At 38.4% G+C, this 24,971-nt stretch overlaps 2 protein-coding genes across 8 annotated transcripts; one reads left to right on the plus strand and one right to left on the minus strand.

Annotated features, from left to right (window-relative positions):
* Positions 1-1,597: 1,597 nt before the first annotated feature.
* LOC112167153 (peptidyl-prolyl cis-trans isomerase CYP71) lies at positions 1,598-3,834 on the minus strand. 7 transcript variants are annotated; one of them, XR_005800194.1, is made up of 5 exons: positions 3,572-3,834; positions 3,214-3,463; positions 2,442-2,590; positions 2,081-2,251; positions 1,598-2,000 (listed from the first exon to the last, which is right to left on the minus strand). XR_005800194.1 is itself a non-coding variant. In XM_024304120.2 (5 exons), the coding sequence occupies exons 3-5, from the start codon at positions 3,006-3,008 to the stop codon at positions 2,168-2,170; spliced, it is 351 nt and encodes a 116-aa protein (XP_024159888.1). In that variant the 5' UTR covers positions 3,009-3,075; positions 3,214-3,413; positions 3,572-3,833; the 3' UTR covers positions 1,598-2,167. The 7 variants fall into 7 exon arrangements, 4 of the variants coding, with proteins under 4 accessions (XP_024159888.1, XP_024159887.1, XP_040362712.1 ...); XR_005800195.1 differs by adding an exon at positions 2,896-3,075 and having other exon boundaries at positions 1,598-2,251; XM_024304120.2 differs by adding an exon at positions 2,896-3,075 and having other exon boundaries at positions 1,598-2,251; positions 2,442-2,595; positions 3,214-3,413; positions 3,572-3,833.
* An 8,608-nt stretch (positions 3,835-12,442) lies between these two features.
* Positions 12,443-19,819, plus strand: LOC112203785 (probable LRR receptor-like serine/threonine-protein kinase At3g47570). Its single transcript, XM_024344707.1, has 5 exons — positions 12,443-13,070; positions 13,197-13,531; positions 19,470-19,524; positions 19,661-19,678; positions 19,761-19,819. The coding sequence occupies exons 1-5, from the start codon at positions 12,443-12,445 to the stop codon at positions 19,817-19,819; spliced, it is 1,095 nt and encodes a 364-aa protein (XP_024200475.1).
* The last annotated feature ends 5,152 nt before the right edge of the window (positions 19,820-24,971 follow it).

Genomic DNA, 24,971 nt, shown 5'->3' on the forward strand with positions numbered 1-24,971 from the left:
ATCCGTTTCGTCCGAAGGATGAGGACGAAGAATCATTAGAGGCTGAAGTGCCCTATTTAAGTGCAATAGACGCATTATTGTACTTAGCTCAATGCACAAGACCAGACATCTCCTTCGCAGTGAACTTGTTAGCTCGACATAGCTCTGCGCCAACATGCCGCCATTAGATTGGTGTAAAGACAATCTTTCGATACCTAAGAGGTACGATTGATATGAGCCTATTCTATCCCTACAAAGAGAAAAGGAATGACGGAAGGATGAGATCAGACCAAATTGGCTCAAGAGCCATCATCCAAAATGCCATGGCCGGCAACATTGCCGCCGCCACCACCAAGAGTGGCCGGCCTCACCCTCCTCTACTCCATCAAAATGACAATGATGTTTTGATGGGTTTTGCTGATGCAGGGTACCTCTCTGAGCCTCACAAAGGTCGCTCCCAAATGGGTTATGTCTTTACCATGGGAAGCACTGCGATATCTTGGAGGTCTACAAAACAGACCCTTGTTGCTACTTCCTCAAATCATGCAAAGATTATTGCTCTACATGAAGCTGTGCGTGAATGTATATGGCTAAGGTCTGTAATTAGACATATTCAAGGAAGTTGTGGTTTGAAGTCTACCACGGATGAACCTACATGCATTTATGAGGATAATACAGCTTGTATTAAGCAAATGAAGTTAGGTTTCATCAAGGGCGACAACACTAAGCATATATCGCCTAAGTTCTTTTATAATCAGCAACAACAATCACTTCTAAAGATTGAAGTGAATCAAATCCGATCAGAGGATAATGTAGCGGACTTATTCACTAAGTCATTACCTAAATCCACCTTCGAGAAACATGTGAAGAGCATCGGATTGAGAAAGTTATCCGAACTCCCATGATTGTAGCAATCAGGGGGAGATATCGACATCAGGGGGAGTTATGGTGTCTACATGTTCGATCTCGAAGAAGTGAAGGATGTGTTGTACTCTTTTCTCCTCCTCGAGCTTGTTTTTATCCCACAGGGTTTTTCACTCGAGCAAGGTTTTTAACGAGGCAACGGACGAATCGTCACCACTAAGTTTGAGCGGCACAAGGGGAAGTGTTGAAAGAAAATCAGTTTTGTGTGCCTATTCAAACTAGGATTAGTTTCATGGTTGTAATAGGAGAGAAGGTTCTAGAATTCCTAGTCCTACTCGGATTAGTTTTCTTTGTAACATTAGAACATGTACTTTGTAATCCCTATATATAGGGCTCCTATTCTCAATATTGAAATACAATTCTCTCATCAATCTCTCTCAAATTCTCTCTTCCTTAAACATATGTTGATTTTTCTCTATATGGCATTTCTTAATTGCCAAGAAAGAGGGAAAAGAAAAACAAGACCAAGATCAAGTTCAGTTCATAATGTATATGTTGATTTTTCTCTATATGGCATTTCTTAATTGCCAGGAAAGTGTGGAAAGAAAAACAATACGCGTCAAAACAAATATATATAGATGCTCTATTCCTAATGTCATAATCATAAATCACAGTGTTGTTTTACTGAACCAAAATTGTGGTCCAAAACACAACGAGTCCCAAGTCCTATCATAATACTTGAAGCAGAGCTCACTTATCAAGTCCCAAGTCCAATAGATGCAATCTGTTTCACAAGTTTTATTCAATCAATCATAAAACCAGCGCAAAATGTCAGCATCACCAAATGAGAACTTTGACACAGAGCTGATTAGAAACTCTGAAGCTAAAAATTTCATTAATGGCTGTTGTCATGCCAGGGAGTTGAACCTGGAACAGTTTGGGTAAGTACACATCAGCAGCTAAGTTTTATCTTTAGCTGGGATCTACTGGGATGCAGCCATGCATATATCAAAAATGTGAACCACAGACAAAACGGTAGGCGGCAAGTTCAGCTTCAGAAATCTCATAGTACTAAAGAGCAAGTGACCAACACTAGTACCTTCTTCCTCCCCAACAATGTAATACATGCTCCTATGTTCCACTTTCCTAGCTACCTCCTGTTTTTAGATCCGATTTACTCATCCTTACATTGCTGAACCAATGGTGACCACAAGTAAAAAGATGGATATAAAAATACCTGGATGCAATCTGTTCCCGCCAAATGTCACCAAAATAACCATCAACCTTGTTCAGACAGAAAACTGGTCTACCATCTATGATAATTTTAAGACTTGGGGACAGTAACATTTAGAATTTTCACATCTTGGTGGGGCTTGTCATCCTTGTTTGTCTTTACTTTTTCTATGGCCTGCCAAGAATGAATAAGGGTATCACATCTATGATCCATGATAAATATTTTCATTTCAACTTGCATTTGCAATCCAGACTGTTGTCATCCCAGTTGTATGTTGTAACATATTCAATTAATAATTTCAAGGCGTCAAAATATGCACTAAAATCTCTATCATCATTTTGTAAAAGCTTAAGTTCAATCATACCTGAACGACATCCATTCCCTTGATCACTCTTCCAAAAACTGTGTGCTTGTTGTCGAGCCAAGGAGTAGCCACTCTGGTGATTAAGAACTGAGATCCATTTGTGTTTCGGCCAGCATTTGCCATTGATACAGTAAAAGGCCTATGATGTCCTAAACTGACGGAACACAAACATCACATCAACGAACATTTCAGTTATAAGTCATAGCAATAAGAAACAGCACTAGTTTTATCATCTTTGCATCTCCAATCATATACACAGAGACACATGTGAGCTGTTCGAAGTTTTAACTCCATTCAGATCTAGAAAAACTCAGTGCCCATACCATTTTTGGAAGTTGTTTACCCTATAAAAGCACATCCATCTAGCAGAGTTATATATATAACAGTATTCAGACTACTAAGGAAGGTGCTCCACAGTCCACATCCATCTTCAAGGGTTATCAAAAATGGTTACCTTGCATAGACACTAGTCACTACAGCAATTACTGTTGCAACGAATTCAGCCACCATCAACGTCAGTTTGGGGCAACTGACATTACGTGTATGTGTGGAGTCAGGAATGTTCATGTATGTGCATGACGAGGAGTACAACACGAAAACATAAGAGGATTTGATATATGTTAGCACCCTTTTTCTGTCCAAATTGCACCAGGTGGTAGGAGAAAGTGAGAATCTAGTCCAACATGCAAACAGGTTTTTTTTTTTGATACTATTGAAACACTACCAAGCAAACAAACAAGATATCAGAAATACAATCTGATACAAAATTTACCTTTTGCTAAAATTCTACTATGGACGGTGGTCCACCTGGGGCGCGTGAAAATCACGCCCGGTTTTCTCGCGAGTGAAACAGTGATACCAAGGAATCCGACGTCGTGGGTCCAGAAACAAGCTGCACTTTCAATCAATGCAGGAAAAAACTGCAATTTCAATTTTTCGGAATTGTGTATTACATCTCCTCCACTCCTCCCACTGATTCCACATTGCAATTTCAGAAACAAATTGGACCGAAGAAGAAGAAGCTAAACCAAGGAAAGCAAAACAGTGGAATTGGCGGATCAACACTTGACCCAAAATGAAAACTAACTATATGAAGATGTAGAACTCGATGATTAGACAACGTTTCTTACCTCAGGCATGTCTAATCATCGCCGAATAGCCCGAAATTGCTTAAACCAGTCCGAAAGCTGGAAGCTTTGCAGCTTCGATTCTCCTTCCTCGTTCTGAGATGGGACGAACCAAGAGATGAGACAGGTCGGCTTTGATAAGGCGAGTTAAACGGCACAGGTTCGCCGCCGTAACGTCGCCTGAAGACAGATTTCCGGTCGGGTCATTCTTGTGGGTGTCCGGGTCGAGAAGATTGTCTTCTTTTTTTTTTTTTTGGTCTTAGGGTCGAGAAGTTTGTCGATCAAGCTATATAGCCGGTTGAGATCACATGGTGGAAATTGACCGGTTCAGATAGCACCACTTAAAATTGTTTCTAATAAATAATTTTTATTTTTTTGAGAATATAATAAATAAATACCTTTTCAAAAAAATAAATAAATAACCGGTTCCAGATCAAATGGTGGAAATGGACTGGGTCAGATCGCACCACTTTAAAATTGTTTCTAATAAATAATTTTTATTTTTTTGAGAATATAGTAAATAAATAATTTTTATAATTCCAAAACTTCTAAAAATTGTAATAAATAGCTCTGGGTCAGCAAAAATTCCTGAAAATTCTCACAAACTCGACGTGACGTGTATTTTAATATTGTGTCTCAAACCTTGTATTTGTTAGCGGTCTAGCCATTCGAAGTGCTAGTTAATAGAAATAAGAAAAAAGCATTAGTAGGTTGACCGAGTAGATCGGCGTCATAACTATTACAGAATTTTCCAAATTTTTAACCCGAAGCCTAAAATGATGTACTTGGCACATGTAACGAATGATATCTTAATCTCACCATCCGACTTTGCGCTTGCCCTTTGAAGTGTGTAGTGAAAAAAATATGATTATTAAACCTTAGTCATTTGACCTAGGGCTGGGATCAGCTCGGTACGGTTCGGTAAAGAGGGTATACCGAAGCCGAAACTGATTTTTTGAGTCGGTTCGGTATGGCTTGGTACTAATCAAATTGCCTCTCAAAGCCAAACCGTCCCGAAACCGATCGGTTCGGTACTAGTTCAGTACCACTCAGTACAGTTCGGTGCACCAGTTTTGCTTTCAAAATTCTGTGAAGTTTCAACTTTCAAAGCAATGCACAACTGACCAAAGCAATACAGTCCTACTTCATCATGATAGAAAGTAAATATGTATACAAACTCATAATTCACAGAGGCATAAAGACATAAAGTCATAAACTAAAAAGTAAAAACAATGACTAGCTTTGAGTCTTTGACAGTAAGCAACTAACTGAACTAAGCATTGCAGCAAAGGTAAGCAACTAACTGAAGTACTGAACTAAGCATTGTAGCAAAGGCTTACTATTACAAGTTTACAACCCAAATAAACTCCTAGAAGTATTGCACAAAGGCTGAAACCATAAAAAATAAAAAAAAAGTTTAAAACTGAAAATGAGATTGAGAAATGAGGACAGTTCATGAAATGATAGACATTAAAAATGACCAAAAGCCAACAATGAGGAGTTGGGGACAGTTAACTTCTTTCCGAGTCTTCAGAACTAGAATGTTCAGATTCATCTTCAATCACTTCCACAACTTCATCACTTGCATTCTTTCCCTTTGGTTTTGGAGGAGGACATGAGTTTACACTTGAAGATGCTGAGCTTATATGATCTACACACCAAACAGTCAAGCACAATGATTTGCTAAATATCAGAACTTGAAAAACAGAAAAATGTAATGATAAACTAAACTGAGCAGTTGATCAGAAATCATAATACTTTACCTTTCTCACATTTCTCGTAGAATTCTGTTTCTTTGATGCCTGGAGCATCCTCTATGTAGCTAATATCATTCCCCCTCAACCAACTTTGCAAACATATCAAAGCTTCCACAGATTTTGGAGTTAATGAACTCCTAAAGTTGTCAATTACTCTCCCTCCAGTGCTAAAAGTAGCCTCAGATGCAACTGTGGATACTTGAACAACCATTACATCTTTGGCTATTACTGCAAGAACAAGATACTTAGGTCCATTCAGCTTCCACCATAACAAAATTGGAAAATCTGATTCTCCATCATTTGTATACTCAAGAGGGTCCAGTAGATACTTGTCCACTTCATGTGCAACCACTTGCTTAACAAGTTCTGAAACAACTTTTCTCCAATCACTTAAGATTGATGCTCTTCCTCTACTACCGGTGCTTGTTACTGTGCTTTGTGAACTTGAAGATAAAATCTCCCTTTTCCTTGCAGGGGCATCCTTTGGTGCATAAGCTTCATACAATGACATCAACACATCCCTTAGCTCCTTGCCTTTTGATTCCATAATGTCTTGATCATACCCCTCTTTTTTCAACGAATGAGTGATATTAAGTAGCTTGAATCTCGGATCAAGCACAAGCCCCATAAACACCAAAGGATTTAGATCCTTAAAGCTACCATAATATTTGTGAAATTTGGAACTCATGTGTCCTGCCATATCAGTCAACACTTTCTCAGTTTCACTCCCTATCTGCATTTCAGGTGCAATAAACAGCTTGTCAATCTCAGTTTCCATGGACAACACATCATGGAAAGTAGTATGGATTGTGGGATGATTACTTGCACTGACCTACAAAGTAATTTCATAAAAAACCCTCAGAAAATGCACAAACACCTCTGCCTTATCCCTTTCTTCATTTGTCAGTGGCCCAACTCTATTTCTATTTCCTTTCACTGGAACCACATTCCCTTCCTCATCATACTCTTCCTCAGGCTCTTTGAAATATGCAGCAAAGCCACCGTCATCATCCTCTAGCATCCTTCCAAAGGCTTTTTTGAACTTCAAGGCAGCTTCCAACATTAAGAAAGTTGAATTCCACCTTATGGGAACATCCATAATCACCAAGCCTTTGCAAGGGACTTGTTCTTTTGCTACAGATGCCTTAAAACTATCTAGCTTTGATGCCGAAGACCTAACAAACTTTACAGCATTTCTAATGTCTAGCACTGCCCTATTCAGCCTCTTCAACCCACTTCCAACAATCAAGTTACAAATATGAGCAGTACACCTAACATGCATGAACTTTCCCTCTAAGATGGATTCTGAGTTTTCCCTTTTGTTAAGTTTGGACCTAACAAACTCAAAAGCACACTTATTAGCAGCTGCATTATCCACTGTGATGGTTAAAACCTTGTTTATCCCCCACTGAATCAAACAAGACTCAATCAACTTCCTTATTGAATTCCCACTATGGTTATGGATAGTGAAGAAATTAATAATCCTCTTACGCATACCCCACTCATCATCTATAAAGTGAGTTGTTAGCACCATGTAATTGAAATTCTGAACACTTGTCCAAGTGTCAGTAGTTAGGTAGACTCTATGATGTGCCAAATCAGATTTCAATTTCTTCTTCGTCTTACAACTTCAGAAAGTCTTTCACCAAAGTTTTCCTACAGGGGACCCTAAACAGAGGCTGCATAACATAACAAAACTTCCTAAACCCTTGCTTTTCAACTAAGCTAAAAGGAAGCTCATCAACTACAACCATTTCAACACAAGCTTGCATCACTTCATCAAGATTATATGCTACAGCCTTCAATGAATTACCCTTACTTTTATCACCAACAAGCAGTTTTTGATTCTTATCGACAACCCTCCTTCTTGAATAATACTTGCATGAGTTGTTTATGTGACTAATCATACCCTAAGTCCCATTTTTGTAAGAATCACAAGCATAGTCTCCTACTGCTCCCTTAGGACAATACATAAACTTAGCCCTCCTAAATTCTTGTATAATATCTTCTTTACCATTAACTTTAATCACTTTCGTATCAGTGTATTCCTCAAAATGCTGCTAAACCCAACTACGTTTCCTATCAGCTCGAGGATTGTCATGTACCTTTTCAGACGAACCTGGAGTTGCTGCCCCTGCAGCTGATTGAGTGACATCTTCTTTAGCTACCGAGGGAGAGGTCCCACTGCTCGAAACAATCAAGCTAGACTGAGGGAGAGGTAACATTGCTATGTCTACTCCTTCTTTGTCTACTTTACCCCTCTTCTTACTTCTTCTAAACTGGAACATAAAATCTAACATAAATAAACTAATGCATTGTTAATCAGATAATCATTATAGCACATAAACTGATAATCACAATGAATTAATCATTCTATGTAGAAACAAGAGCACATCATAATCAATTAGTCATAAACTGATAAACTGAGAAACAAGTAAAACAACAGTTCAGTACATCATAATGTACTAAGGTACTAAACCGATACATTATAATCTGATAATCATAATATCTAGTTCATAATCTCATTCATCAATAAGCTAAAGTACTGAAGTGGCAATTACCCAAATTGATAAACAACCCAGAGTATCTCATACATGATAATCAATCTCAAGTTCTCAAGCAGTCAACCATCATACATGACAATCACATACCAACAAGGCAACAAACATCTCTGATAGTCATTTGAAATTCATATTAATCAAAACCCAATACTCATACTTACTCCTAGCTTTCCCATTGATAATCAAATGATCAAATCAAAGCCTTCAGTGAAAGCTACGGACGTATTGGAATCGGAGCTTCAATTTCTTGAGTTCTTGTCTTCGATTTGAATGGAATCAATGGAATTGTGGTGCAGGCTGCATCGATCGAACCAGGTTTGACTGTTTGAGAGTGAAGGCGGCTTTTTTAGGTTGAAACATCGAATGACCTAGTCAAATGACTCGAGCTGCAGCCATCCATCAATTTGGAGCAAATTAACGGGCCGGGTCGGTAACTTAACGGTAGAAAAAAGCCCAATCTGATCCCAACCCGAGCCCAATATATTCAGTACAATTTCAATTCGGCACTCCCAAAAACAAAAATGAAACCGACCTGATCGGTATCAGTACAGGTTCGGTCGGTATCAACGTCGGTATTTTGGTCACAGATTCCCAGCACTAGTTTGACTGAGTGGATCGAAAGCATAACTATGATGAAATTTTTTAATTTTGAACCCGAAGCTCAAAATGATGTAATGGTCACATCTAATGGATAGTTTCTCAAGAGTATGATCCGATGACGCCCTTGCTTTTTGAATCTTGTATTGAGAAAATAGGTGTTATAAAGCCATAATCAGTTGACCGAGTTGGTCCAAGTCATAACAATGATAGAATCGTCCAAATTTTGAACCCTAGCATGTCCTGTCTAGGCTTGAGAATCGTATCCAGGATTCCATCGGCCTTGAGATGCTGGCGGACATCACGAACCCACTTGTGATATCTAGAGCCAGGTTTTCCTAATGGAGAGAAGTCCAGTTTGTTCAGGTTACTCATCCTGAAAGAGAACAAGAAAAAGGGTTAGTTTCGAAGCGAAAAAGGCTACCACGAAAACAAAAAAATTTCTGAGCGTAGTCGCTTCCACGAAATTAGGAATTTCTGAACGTAGTCGCTTCCAAGAAATTCGATTCCAAGGGGTATTGGATTAGATCGAAACAATGATGTGCTTGTGGTCGATCATAACTTCTCAACAAACTCTAAGTTTGGAGGAGTCTATAAGCTCCAAGGTTGGAGTGAGCACGAACTCCCACAGTTCGGCTTTTGGTCTCCCCTATGAAGAAGAAAGGGGGTAGAAGAAGGGAGGTTGCAAGTCTCCGAGAAAAAGAAGAGAAAAGGAACAAAAACTTTAAAATGGGAACTTTAAAACATACCTCTAATTAGGGTTTCTAGTGTGGCGCGCTGTGGCAAGGTGTGATGTACTGTGACTCGCTGTGGCAAGGTGTTCTAGGGTTTTAGGATTTTTGGTTTTTGGGATTTCAGGGTAAGGGTTTCGTGTTGATAATGTGTTTAAGGAAAACTGAAATTGGGAGAGAAATTTTTTTTTTTTCAGGGCAACGGAAGACTTATCCCTTGATGATAAATCATATGACCTCACTCGGTCAAGCATGAAGGGTACAGAACACCCTTCATATTAAAACACAAGCTCATGAAGAGTACTACTCTAAAAGAAATCCAAAAAACTAAAGTCCAAAAGACTAAAATCCTAAAAGAACTGCTGAAAAAATGGAATATTAAAAAAAACCCCTAATCCTACACTGCCTTAACATGGAACTGATGTCCTGAAAATCTTAACGCCTAAGACCTTCTTGGTGTACGTCGCAACATTCAACACACCCACAGCAACATGCTAGGAACAAGTGCAGGACAAAGAGCAGGACATACCACCCCCAAGAAGCCCAAACACGACTGAGAGTGAGAAAATAGGGGAATTGGGCAAATTATGCCCAAATCACAAAGACTGCATCTCTGTAGCCCATGCAAGCAGAGGCCCAAGACCCACTGCCGAAACCCTACGTTCCCAACCCCCGCCATCCAAATCTGGTGCCACCAAGAAGCCGCCCGCCATCGCCTCCTCAATCCGGTGGCCTCCCTAAGCAGGGGACCATAACAACCATCTCACTGTCCACCAAATCTACACGTTGCAATTGTCAGGTAATCAGACAGCCCGAAAACTAGACTCTAGCAGACATCTCCAACCATGCTCCTCCTCAAGACCCCGACCCTGTCGCTGCCTCCTCCTCGTCAACCCTGAAGCCACCCCAGAACAAAACCGGGTGCGTTTACAATTCTGATGCAATATGAAACTTCAACTTTCTCTTCTAGTCAAACCGCCTCCGCAAACATAAGAAGGAGGTGAAGCCTCGTCCTTCAATCACTTGCAGCACCAGAGCGCCCTGCTGCAGATGGGATTGGGGTGCCGCTGCGTTGCTACATGAAACCTAAAAGGTTTCGGTTTTGCTCCCGAAAAACAGGAGTCTCTAGTGATATCTTCTGCACGTTTTCTTGTTGGTTTGCTTGTCAAAATGAAATTGGGAGAGAATTAAGTCGTGTTTTCATTGAAAATAGGGGCCTCTTTATATGGAGGATTGCAAGCATAGTAATAGAGTTGTACAAGAAAATATAATCGTACATTGATTGGATATCTACTAAGATTCTCCGAGATTATCTCTAATATAAACACTATTATAACTAGAGCAAGTAACCTAGAGTTTGGGCCAGACACATATTCTGGATTTACTTGAACAAATATTAATATAATAAATGGAAACGGGCTTGGGGCTGAGTCTCCCAGTTAAGCTGGGTTCCAAACCCATTTGAAAAAAAAAATCCAGATTTGTATTAGAAATCAGTCTGCAAGTAAATGGAGACAAATTAGTTGGGATACAAGCACGAATTCTTATCAAACACTTCACAGTTCTTCGATTCAGTCTTTCAAGTATATTCAAAAAGCAATATTAGTAAATATTGGAAGTCATACATTCATATTACTATTACTATTAGAAGTCATACATTCATATTACTGTTACTATTGGAAGTCATGCATACACACTACTATTACCTCACCTTTATCTCTTTCAATCGCAACAAGCTGGTAGGTGAAATTCCTTCCAATCTTGGTTTCTTGTCTAGGCTTCAAATACTTGTTTTACAATTTAATAATTTAACGAGAGAAATCCATCCTTTCTTGGGGAACTTTCTTCTCTTACAACATTTGCTGCAGCTGCTAACAACTTGGTGGGGAGCATCCCTACTTATCTAGGCCAACAGAAAATGTTAACCTTTCTTTCATGGGAACAAAATAAGTTGTCTGGTACCATCCCTCCTTCCATTTACAACCTATCTGCTATTGTTCAATTTTCTGTAGCACAAAACCAAATTCAGGGGAGCATTCCCTCACACTTGGGCACTGCGTTTCCTAACCTCAAAGTCTTTCACATTTGGAAGAATGAATTTACTGGGGCCATTCCTTTGTCAATATACAATGCAACGAGTCTAGTGTCATTCATTGTTGTAAATAACAATCTAACAGGACAAGTGCCCAATTTGCAAAATCTTCATACACTCACATATTTTGGTGTCACGTCTAATCATCTTGGAAGCGGTAAACAAGGGGACTTGAGCTTTGTCTCAGAGTTGAGGAATGTCACACAGTTAAGATCATTGAATTTAGGCAACAACAATTTCAGAGGGACATTGCCCACTTCAATATCCAATCTCTCAACCAGTCTTAAATTGCTTTCAATTAAAGGAAACCAACTACATGGAAGCATCCCAACTGGTTTAGGAAATCTTGTAAATTTGCAATCACTCACTTTGGCGGGAAACTCCTTCACAGGTAGCATCCCCGCTGACATTGGGAAGCTTTCAACGCTTGGGGAATTGTATCTTTGGAACAACCAATTATCAGGAAGCATTCCATCATCTCTTGGAAATTTAACCATGTTAATCAGTCTCTACTTGAACGCAAATAATCTTAGTGGCAGCCTCCCTTCGAGTCTAGGGAGATTCCGCTGGTTGTTGAGTTTGTATCTTTCTCAAAATGACTTTATGGTACAATACCCCAGCAACTTCTTAGTGGCCTCTTCTCTTTATCAATTTCTCTCAACTTGTCCAGAAACCACTTTGTTGGTTCCCTTTCTGTGTAGATCGGCTAGTTGAGGAATCTAGGTATACTTGATGTTTCTGAGAACATGTTGTCGGGAGAGCTTCCTAATAGCCTCGGTGATTGTCAGAGTTTCAAAGTCCTATAGTTGCAAGGCAATTCCTTCAAGAGGCTCATTCCATCATCTATGAAGGACTTGAGAGGCCTTCGAGACCTTCGAGATTTAGACTTTTCCGAAAATAATTTGTCAGGACATATTCCACAGTTCTTTAAGGGCTTTGGAAACTTGGAGAATATGAACCTGTCTTTCAATCGCTTATGGGGAGAAGTACCAATTGAAGGTGTTTTTAGGAATGCAAGTGCAACATCAGTTGTTGGAAGCACCGCACTCTGCTGAGGTATTGCAGAGCTTCGACTTCTTGTGTGCAAATATGAAGCGTCTAAAGCAAGAGATTTGTCTCATACAATACAAATAGTTATGGCTTTAGTAGCTGGGTTTACTCTTTTGGTAATTGCTATGGTGCTATCCTTTTTACTTCATCGTAAGAAAAGGAAAGCAATTATGTTGAGCACCTTGGTGAACTCTTTTTTGCAAGTCTCATATGCTATGCTATTAAAAGCAACTGACGGGTTTTCTTCCACTAATTTGATTGGTAAGGGTGGTTTTGGTTCTATGTACAAAGAAATTCTCGATGGTGATAGAGCTGTCACTGTAAAGGTGCTTAACATGTTACACAAGGGAGCTTCAAAGAGTTTCATTGTTGAATGTGAAGCACTAAGAAATATCAGGCATCGAAATCCGGTCAAGATTGTAACTGCATGTTCAAGTGTTGATTTTCGTGGAAATGATTTCAAAGCTCTAGTTTATGAATTCATGGAAAATGGGAGCTTAGAAGAGTGGTTGCATCCAACCACTAGAATTCATGGTAAAACACCAATAGTTCATTGTGATATCAAACCAAGTAATGTCCTTTTGGACAAAGACTTGACTGCACATGTTTCCGACTTTGGACTGGCAAGGTTTCTCTCAAAATTAACTGATAATGTTTATGAAAATCAATCAAGCTCCATTGCAATAACGGGATTGGTTGGTTATGCTGCTCCGGGTAAATATTCTCATATGCCTCACAAATATCTCATCTTCTTTACTATTACATAATTCATTGAGAGCTACTTTATTTTATATATAGTTGTAGTGACAAATATTAGTGATATTATTGTTTGAATTGTAGAGTATGGTATGGGAAGTGAGGTGTCAACATATGGGGATGTGTATAGATTCGGCATTCTCTTGTTAGAAATGTTTACTGGGAAGCGACCCACTGATCCTATGTTCAGTGACGGCTTGAATCTTAATAGCTTTGTGAAGATGGCTCTACCTGAAAATGTTAAGGAGATTACGGATTCACTACTTGAAGGAGGCATCACCACTATCGATGAAGCTCGCGATCAACCCATCGCAAGTCCACTACAGAAGATTGAAGAGTGCTTGAAGTTGATATTTGGAGTTGGAATTGCATGTTTTGTTCAATCCCCAACAAACCGAAAGGATATAAGTGATGTTTATGTGAATTGCACACCTTTAAGAACAATCTTCTTGGCTAGAACTTTTCAAATTATTACTTTTATATATGTTGTATGCCTCTTGTATTTTGATCTTTACTTTGTCTTTTGATTGTCATATGCTATCTTAGAAGTCATGTTGTTACTACTACTTGTATTAATTTAGTGTGCAATTGCGTGTTTTAGGCCTTGAGTCTCCGTTGTAATAAAAAGAATAAAAAGGAGTATGCTAAATCTTGTATAAGATCTGTACATACCTCCACTAACATAGAGGATTTGCTACATCCTCAAGCGTAAATAACACCCTCTTAGTATACTTGGCACATCTAACGGAAGGTTTCTCAAGCATACAAACCGATGACGCTCTTGGGCTTTGAAGCTTGTAGGGAACAAAAATAGGGTTATTAAGCCTTAGTTGTTTGACCGAGCCGATCGACATCCTATCGATGATGGATTTTTCCCAATTTTGGCCCCAAAGCCTAAAATAATGTACTTGGCACATCTGACGGAAGGTTTCTCAAGTGTATGATTCGAGGACGCCCTTCCCCTTTGAAGCTTGTAGTGAACAAAAATAGGGTTATTAAGCCTTAGTCGTTTGACCGAGCCAATCGACATCATAACGATAACGGATTTTTTTGAATTTTAAACCCGAAGCCTAAAATAATGTACTTGGCATGTCTAATGGAATATTTCTCAAGTGTATGATCCGATGACGCGCTTGCCCTTTGAAGTTTGTAGCGAACAAAAATAAGGTTATTAAACCTTAGTCGTTTGACCGAGACAATCAACATCATAACAATGACATATTTTTCTGAATTTTGGATCTGAAGCCTAAAATAATATACTTGGCATATCCAATGGAAGGTTTCTCAAGTGTACTATTCGATGACGCCCTTGCTTTTTGAAGCTTGTAATGATCAAAAATAGGGTTATTAGGCCTTACTCGTTTGACCAAGCCGATCGACATAATCACAATGATGGATTTTTCTGAATTTTGGACCCAAAGCCTAAAATAATGTACTTGGCTCATCTAATGAAAGGTTTCTCGAGTGTATGCATGTTCCGATGATGCCCTTCCCCTTTGAAGCTTGTAGTGAACAAAAATACAGTTACTCAGCCTCAATCATTTGACCGAGCTGATCAACATCATAACGATGACGGATTTTCCCTAATTTTGAACTCGGAGTCTAAAATAATATACTTGGCCTAAAATAATATACTTGGCACATCTAATGGAAAGTTTTTGAAGTGTACGATCCAATGACGCTCTTCCCCTTTAAAGCTTTTAGTGAACAAAAATAGGGTTATTAAGCCTTACTCGCTTGACCAAGCCGATCGACATCATAACAATGACAGATATTTCTGAATTTTAGACCCGAAGCCGAAAATAATGCACTTGGCACATCTAACGGAAGGTTTCTCAAGTGTACAATCCGATGACGCTCTTGCCCTTTGAAGCTTGTAGTGAACAAAAATAGAGTCATTAAGTCTTACTCATTTGACCGAGCCGATTGACATCATAACGATGATGGATTTTTCTAAATTTTGGATCTGAAGCCTAAAATAATGTACTTGGCTCATCTAATGGAATGTTTCTCAAGTGTACGTTCCGATGTCGCCATTGTCCTTTGAAGCTTGTAGTGAAAAAAAAAAATTATTAAGCCTTAATCATTTGACCGAGCCGATCGACATCATAACAATGATGGATTTTTCCCAATTTTGGCCCCAAAGCCTAATCTAATGTACTTGGCACATCTAACAGAAGGTTTTTGAAGTCTATGATATGATGACGATCTTAGCCTTTGAAGCTTATAGTGATCAAAAATAGGGTTATTAAGCCTTAGTTGTTTGATCAAGCCTATTGACATCATAATGATGACCGACTTTTTCCAATTTTGGCCCCAAAGCCTAAAATAATATACTTGGCACATCCGATAGAAGGTTTCTCAAGTGTGCGATCTGATGACGCCCTTGCCTTTTGAAGCTTGTAGTGATTAAAGATAGGGTTATTTGGCCTTAATCGTTTAATTGAGCCGATCAACATCATAACGATGACGGATTTTTCTGAATTTTTAACCAAAAGCCTAAAATAATGTACTTGGCACATCTGAATGAAGGATTCTCAAGTATACGATCCGATGACTCTCTTGCCTTTTGACCGTTGTAGTGAAAAAAATTGGATTATTAACCAGTAATCATTTGACCTACCCGATCGACATCATAACGATGATGGAATTTTCCGAATTTTGGACACAAAGCTTTAAATAATGTACTTGGCACATCTAACGGAAGGTTTCTCAAGTATACGATCCAATGGCGCTCTTGCCCTTTGAAGCTTGTAGTGAACAAAAATAGGATTATTAAGCTTTAATCGTTTGACTGAGCTAATTGACATCATAATGATGACGGATTTTTCCAAACTTTGGATCCGAATTGTAAAATAATATACTTGGCACATCTAAAGGAAATTTTCTCAAGGCTATGATCCGATGATGCCCTTGCCTTTTGAAGCTTGTGGTAAACAAAAATAAGGTTACTAAGCTTGTAGAGTCGGTGAAATGCGAATAAACACAATTTTTTGAATTTAGAAACTGCGAAAAGCCCATTTTAATTTCCAATGGTGATTGCAACTTCCATTTCAATAAAATAAGTTCACTTTTTTAATCAACTTCATCACTGGTTTTGACAAAAATGACATCGGAGACTACAAAATTTAGTTTCAAAATTCATTACATAATTTTAGACTTCGGTTTCAAAATTCAAAAAATTCTGTTATAGTTATGACATAGATACATTGGGTCAATCGATTAATACTTAATAACTCTATTTTTGTTCAACACAAGATTCAAAGGGCAAGGGCGTCAACGGATCATACACGTGACAAACCATCTGTTAGATTTGATAAGTACATTATTTTAGGCTTCATATTCAAAATTCAAACAATTTCGTCATAGTTATGACTTCGATCCACTCGGTCAACCGATTAATGCTTAATAACCCTATTTTTTTGTTCACCACAAGTTTCAAAGGGCAAGGGCATTATCAGATCATAGCCTTGAGACGTCAATCGATAGATGTGACAAGTACATTATTTTAAGATTCGGAGTCAAAATTTGGAAAATTCAATCATATTTATGACTTCGATCTACTCGGTCAACTAATTAATACTTAACAACCCTATTTTTATGCACTACAAGCTTCAAAGGGCAATAACGTTATCAGATTGTGAGATTGAGACACCGACCATTAGATGTGACAAATACATTATTTTATACTTTGAGTTCAAAATTCAGAAAATTTCATCATAGTCATGATGTCAATCTGTTTGGTCAACTGATTAAGGTTTGATAACCCTATTTTTGTTCGCTAGAAGCTTCAAAGAGCAAAAGCGTCATCGGATCTTACACCTGAGACACCATTTGTTAGCTGTGAAAAGTACAATATTTTTGGTTTCGAATTCAAAATTCATAAAATTTCAGCATAGTTATGACTTTGATCGACTCGGTCAATCGATTAATGCTTAGTAGCCCTATTTTTGTTCACTACAAGCTTCAAAAGGCAAGTGTGTCAATGGATCATACCCTTGAGACACCGACCGTAAGATGTCACAAGTATATTATTTTAGGCTTCGGGTTGAAAATTCAGTAAATTCCGTCATAGTTATGACTTCAATTCACTCGGTTAACCGACTAATGGTTAATAACCCTATTTTGGTTCACTACAATCTTCAAAGGGCAAGTGCATCATCGGATCGTACCCTTGAGACACCGACCATAAGATGTGACAAGTACATTATTTTAGGCTTCGGGTTGAAAATTCAGTAAATTCAGTCATAGTTATGACTTCAATCCACTCGGTCAACCGACTAATGGTTAATAACCCTATTTTGGTTCACTACAATCTTCAAAAGGCAAGTGCGTCCGTACACTTGAGAAACCATTCGTTTGATGTGCCAAGTACATAATATTAGGTTTTGGATTCAAAATTTGGAAAATTATGTCGTAGTTATGACTTCGATCCACTCGGTCAACCGATTAATGGTCAATAACCCTATTTTGGTTCACTACAATCTTCAAAGGGCAAGTGTGTCATCAGATCGTACACTTGAGAAACTATTCGTTAGATGTGCCAAGTACATAATTTCAAGCTTCGGGTTCCAAATTCGGAAAATTTCATCATAGTTATGACTTCGATCCACTCGGTCAACCGATTAATGCTTAATAACCCTATTTTTGTTCACCACAAGCTTCAAAGTGCAATGTCATCTTTGGATCATAGCCTTGAGACAACGACTGTTAGATGTGACAAGTACATTATTTTAGGGTTCAGACTTAAAATTCGGAAAATTCCGTCATAGTTATGACTTCGATCCGCTCGGTCAACCTATTAATGCTTAATAACTCTATTTTGGATCAATACAATCTTCAAAGGACAAGTGCGTCATCGGATCATACACTTGAGAAACCATTCATTAGACGTGCCAAGTATATAATCTTAGGCTTCGAGTTCGAAATTCAGAAAATTTCATCATGTATAGTTATGACTTCAATCCACTCGGTCAACCAATTAATGCTTAATAACCCTATATTTGTTCACCACAAGCTTCAAAGGGCAAGGGCATTATCGGATCATAGCCTTGAGACAATGACCGATAGATGTGACAAGTACATTATTTTAGGGTTCAGATTCAAAATACGAAAAATTTCGTCATAGTTATGGCTTCGATCCACTCGGTCAACTGATTAATGCTTAATAGCCCTATTTTTGTGCACTACAAGCTTCAAATGGCAAAAGCGTGATCAGATCGTGAGATTGAGACATCGACCATTAGATGTGACAAGTACATTATTTTAGGCTTTTGCTTCCAAATTCAGAAAATTCCGTCATAGTTATGATGTCAATCCGCTCGGTCAACTGATAAAGGCTTAATAACCCTATTTTTCTTCACTACAAGCTTCAAAGGGCAAGGGCTTCATCAGATCTTACACTTGAGACATTGTCCGTTAGATGTGCCAAGTACATTATTTTAAGCTTCGGGTTCAAAATTAAAAAAATTCTGTCATACTTTTGACTTCGATCTATTTGGTCAACCAAATAATGCTTTTTTCTTATTTCTTTTAACTCCACACTTTGAATGGTAAGTCCGTTAACGAATTCAACACTTTAGACACGATAATATAGTACGCGTCACAGCGGTTCCGTGAAAATTTTTGAGAAATATTTCGGACACCCGAGCTATTTAATAAAATTTTTAGAAGTTTTAGAATTATATAAATTATTGATTTTTTTGACGAGATATAAATTATTTATTTGAATGTATATACATATTTCTTTTATTTAAAAAATTACAAGGGAATAAGACAAATTAAATTAAAAATAAGGGAAATGATGGAAAATGTCACTTTAAAGAGTGAAATGATAAAAAGGTCACTTAGTTTCCCACTGGATAAAAATGTCCATTGTGAATTGTTAATAATTTTAATTTAGTCCTTATGAATAATAAGGTGATGTTAAAAAATATCAGTTTTTAATTTTTTTGATTCCGATTCTGCCTCTAAAGGTAATAAACCTTTATAACCTTCAATTTCAAAATCTGCGAGCTCAAATTTTCTCTCTCTTTTGATCAGAAAGCTTCCGATTCGATTTGATCAGAGATCTCTTTCCGAGTTTCTTTCTTCGCCGCCCTCTGCTTACTATTTCGCTTTGTGCCCCTGCGACGATATGAAATCTCACTTTTGAGTGGTTTTGGAGCTTCCGCAGCTTTCTTCTCTTTTTCTCGATCTCTAGCTTCATCGCTCTTCGTCTTGATCACGTTACCGTCTTCTTCTTCTTCATCAACTCAATCCTTAGTTACAGTCTCTCTGTTTCTCTGTCTCTCTGGTTTTCTCTTATTTGATCGGTTAGCCTTCTCTCTGTGAATTTGTTCGTTTTGGATTTTGCAGTGTATTGTTGTTGTTTGTGTTAACTTCTATGTTGATGATGTTTTGTGCTATTGCGGTACTATATGTGAAGTGCTCTATAATGTGATTCTTTTATCAGTGACATGGCCAGTTACATTTTTAATACTGCTATTTTGTTCAGGAATTATCATTGATTTTGCTAGTATCATGTTCAATGTTGTTATTCTGTTCAGGCATTAACAGTGACTTTGGTAGTGATCTATTTGTGTTATTCTGTTGATTCCTTAGTAGTGACATGGCCAGTTACATTTATAATATTGTTCTTTTGTGCAGGAATTATCAGTGACTTTGCTAGTAACACGTTTAATATTGTTCTTCTATTCAGGCATTAACAGTTACTTTGGCAGTGACTTGTTTGTATTGATTTTGTTGATTTCCTTAGTAGTGACACGGCTAGTGATTTGCTTTATTTTTGTGCAGGTGACAGGACCCGCCCCGAATTTCACCTTGAAATCCGAGATGGCCCTGTGGGGCCCACCTTAGGGATAGCTCTACCAAAAATTTGGCAGAGTCACCCCTAAAATGGACTACCCAAAAACCTGTAAAACACACAAAAACACTTCAAGTAAACCAACCTTATACTCCTGGAGCCACCCTGCTCCCAATTACCAACAACTCCACTTTCACAAAACACAAAACTCAACAATACTAATCCCAAAGGTTATCAGAGCAATACTACTATACACAGGGATATAAAAAGAAGAGGAAAGGATCAAGGGATCGTACACTGCGGAAGTAGTGACAACTATGCCTCAAATGCCATGTACACCCGACCTCAACTAATAACGCCTGCAAACTGAGCATTTAAAATCCGAAAGGCCCAAGGGAAAGTAGACGAAAAACGTTAGCATGAGTGGACAAAAAATAAACAATTTAAAAGAAAAAGGATTTCATACTTTCCCACATTTATTTCATTAAAAACCGATGCATGCAACAATTAGAAAAACACATTTAGCTTTAAATCCAAGAATTCCAAAACGATAAATCGACTAGCCTCGCTAGTCACTATATTCAAAAACTATATCGTAAAATCGAAATCTCGTTTCTCATGAAGATAAGACCAATCCCGCTGGCAATAGTGAAAATCGGACTAGCCCCGCTAGTCAAGCAACGATAAAATATGGGGAAGAAGTTTCACCATACGAAAGAAGGGAGCCTCCCAGGCTCGGGTCGGAGTGTCCCACTCTCTGGAGCATCCCATGCTCTGCTCTTACTCACCCACGAACACATAGTAAGCAGGGAGGAGTACTAATAGGCTAGCTAGCAATAAATATGACGACCCAGGTATGGTGGGTTAAAATCATACGAAAATCGAAAATCAGTAAGGCTTCCCCATAAGTCCCGCGAATAAAGAAAACACGTGTACGATTCCCAACCGTACCCTGAAATTCTCATAGAAAGTCACAAAAATCGACAGCGTGTCCCACTGGCTAAAAGAATAATTAGATCATCATCAAGGCATTCCCAATGCCAAAACCGATGGTCGATAAATAAATATGAAAACTAACTCCATCGAAATCTCATTTCGAAAATCTCTTATAAAATCTCAAATTGACGAATAGAAACATAAAATAAGTAGTATAATTCCGAAAATCACCTCGGAAATAATTCGTCGAAAATCATGCTTTCAAATAAAAGTCATATATCGGAGATACTTATCGAAGGCTCAAAATCCATTTCCAAAATTAAATCATAAATCCAAATCCGAGCATAATAAGTTCATATACGAAACTCATGAAAAATCAATGTCAAATTATAATCCAAGCAAAATATCATGCTCGATAAATAAAATGATAATTAAATTAATCAATAATTTCAAGATAAATGCATGCATCATTATTTAAAACAAAAGTCCACTCACAGTACTATTGGGCGACCACGCAAACGAGTTCCTTCATTTAACCGTAGCTTGCGGCATTGCCCTGTACACAATTATATTTCCGTAAACGGCAATCCGATAAAATAATTACGAACCTAAACGAAACCTGAAAATCCCTATCTCCATTGCTTCTCAAATTCAACCCAAATCTCTCCCACATCACCAATTCCTCAATTAACATATTCCACAACGAAAACGAGGGAAATCCGACGGCCGGATTTCCAACAATTCAATCACAAAACTTCAAATTTTGGAAATTCACAAATACTTCTAAACTCCTCCACAATTCACCAAAATTCACATACAAGCTCTACAACATATATACAATTTAATGGGCTAAAAACCGAAATTAAAACACTGCCCTACACGCCTCCACGCACCACCAACAGTGGCAACGCGTGGGCCCCACGCGCCACCGGCAACCACCTCCGATGGCCACCAAAATTTGGCAGCACCATCTACTCAACAAACCCAACCTCTTTCTCAACTACAACAAGTTTCAATTTTACGTGGAAGAGCTCCAATTTGGCCGGTGAAAAATTTCCAGAAAATTCAAGAACCCTAGGATTTGAAATTTCTTCGATTCGACCTCCACACTGCAAATCGTGGCTCAAGGCTAGGGGGGAAATGATCCTTGGCAAAAACCGCACCTTGTACGCCGATTTGGTGGCCGGAGACGGCAGGAATCAGAAGATATCACCGAAAATAACAAACTGCTACAGTAATCTTCTTGGCTTGAATTCGAACTTCTCCAGCCAAATCACGACGACCCACGACCACAGGCGTATAGGAGAGGAAGAGAGGAGTCGACTGTCACCCTGGGCTCGCCGATTGGTGGCCGGACGGTGGCAAAACGAAGGGGAGAAGGAGAGAGGCCGACGCGGGGAAAAGAGGGAGAGGAAGAGAGATAAAGTCGGGGTAGGTTTCGAGAAATGGAAATCTACCACAGTAACTTTCTATATATATAGACAGTTATCGTGAACAGTAACTTTCACATTTTAAGGCATAACTTTCGCATATGAATTCTGATTTTTACGTACCACATATCCACGCGCTCGGTTTAACGTCCTCTACAACTTTCATGAAGAACATTTTCTCAAATTTTGACCCAAAAAAAAGTTAACTTTTAGGGCCACTAAAAGTGCTGAAATGACAATAAAAGTGAAAGTAAAGGTCGTTTACTGTCCAAATGACTAGTAAACCGGTAAATTCAGGTTCGGGACATTACAGCAGGTGTTATGGATACTAGCTATGTTGTCAAGTTTATTTATTATGGTGAAGCAGCGATAGTTCCATTACTGCAGAATTGGTCGTTTCTTGACCTATGCAATTCCATACGCTCTCATTTTATGGATTTGATTCAAGGCAAGTTCATGTTGAGGTACATTATTCCTCCGGATTCTACTTCATGCTTTCTAGAGAGTGAAGTTGATATGAGAATGATTTTTAGGAATTTGATTTGTTACAAGTCTGATTTTGTTGAAGTGTTTGTGACTGATTTTCCTTCGAGTAGTGACAGTGTGGTGGGTAATACAGTGTGTGAGGATTCTAATACCATGCTTGAGGAGAATGATTATTTGGGGTGTTATAGGACATAGGAATAGAAGAGTTATATGATGAAAGGTTGGGAGAGTTATATTCATTCTGAAGGCCAAAAGTTTGAGGGTGGGGTTGTTGAGTTTAGGGATAAGCTGCATAAGTATGCCATAGAAAGTGGCTTTTCCTATGAGTTTGTTAGAAATTACAAGGTTCCTGTTATTGCTCAGTGTTCTAAGAAGCATTCAAATAATCAAACTGTGAAGGCTCATTTATGTAGCTTATCCCTACATGAGGTGCGGCGCTGCGAGGGTAGGTCTGCTGGCGCGGGATCTAATGGAGGGCTTCCTCGGCAGCGGGGGAAGGTTCCTGTTCTAGTGGCGGGGTTGGTTGCAGATGGGTGTTGACGGCGACCGGATAGGGCGAGTTGGTGCCCTGCATTGGGTGCCCAGAGTAATTTGGGTTACCCAACTGGGCTGGTGTTGGGCTCACATCCCACATATGCTGGGCCAGGCCTTCCCATGGGTCTGGATTTGGGACCTGGGTGACTCTTTGCCTGCCTTTATGTTACTATGGACTATCCCTCTGAGTATGCCATGTTTATTTTCAGGTGGACTAAGCCTTTCTAGATTCTATAAAAAGTCTCGGTATAGTTACTCTGTGAGTACCACAATTGCGTGCATTGGTGAGCAGTGTCCCTTCTGCTGGGTCGAGTCTAGTTTTGTTTGGTCTGCTGATCTTCTGCATACCCGGATCACAAGTTTTGATTGTTGGGTCTACAATTCTCAAGGTCATGACAATGGTTCCGTTGTTGGTAATTATCTTGTGGATGATGAAGATTCACCTTCAAAATTTGCTAGTGTTTCTAGAAAAGTTTCAGAACTGAGCTTTATTGTACATGACCAACTGGTTGATGTAGTACATCTTCTAGTTTGCTCTACTTTAGTTTTAAGTCCTAGGCATTTATGGCCTTTGTATGCTCCCTATTGGGATGCCCCATTAAGCGATTTCAATCGCTAATTCAATGAACTTTTCTTTTCAAAAAAAAAAAAAAATCAGAAGCCGGAATACGGCCACAGGTCTGATGGCCGGATTCTGGTCACCAGTTGCCGGATTCCCATCACCAGAGTCCGCTGCTCGCCGCCTGTCACGGGAGTCCAGCAAGGTTTCCGATGACTTCTCTCTCTAAGTGACAAAAAATGAGAGGGCAAAACTGTCCTAAAAATAAATAAAAAGTAATAAAAAAATACTTAATTGGGTATTAATGCAAAAAATATATAAAATATTGTGTAAGTGGGCAATTTCTTAGTGTGTTTAGGTAAGTGGGGTTAATTAAGCCCAAAATTGGGTAAATGATTATTTCCCTAATTAAATAAAGGGGTTAATCACATAAAAGGAAATGGGAATATATATCACCGTACCATAGGGTACGGGGATGGGGATATAAAATGAAAATCCATATGGATGGTGCTATTTATACATGCACTTTCTCTATTCACACACCCACTCTATTTTTTTATTACTTTAATTCATTTTTTTTTTTTTTTTTACAAATTACCCAAACTACACTTCCTTGCTATTCTGATTCTTTTTCTTTTTTCTTTTTTCTTTTTTCTATTTGGCAAGTCAATCATGAATCAAATGTCGTTATGGTTGAGTCTAGTTAGAGCTCCCAATTTGCTATTTGGACCTCCTTTAATTTTTGTAAAAATTTAATCACTATTTTACCCCTCTTATAGAAAATACAAGATTTTGGCCTTCATATATCAAAAAGAAAAAAAAATTACAAGTGAATATGGCAGTCGTGGGCAATCCCAACAGAAAAGTTTCAATGCGATATGTTTACATTATTTATTTGCAGATCAAATATATTTTCTCAGTCGTCTGTCTCTATCAAACTTAAGGAATTATTAATTAGTTTATATTTAATCTTTCATTCAGCAACTATATATAACAAAGGCAATCCAATGGGTTAATAAATCTGATGAGCAACAGAGCCAGCGAAAATTAGTATTCTACAATCCTTTATTAAAGAAATATAATTTCTATTCTCATTATCAACATGCAAG

This window comes from Rosa chinensis, chromosome 5 (assembly GCF_002994745.2).
Source record: "Rosa chinensis cultivar Old Blush chromosome 5, RchiOBHm-V2, whole genome shotgun sequence".
Taxonomy (NCBI): Eukaryota; Viridiplantae; Streptophyta; class Magnoliopsida; order Rosales; family Rosaceae; genus Rosa; species Rosa chinensis.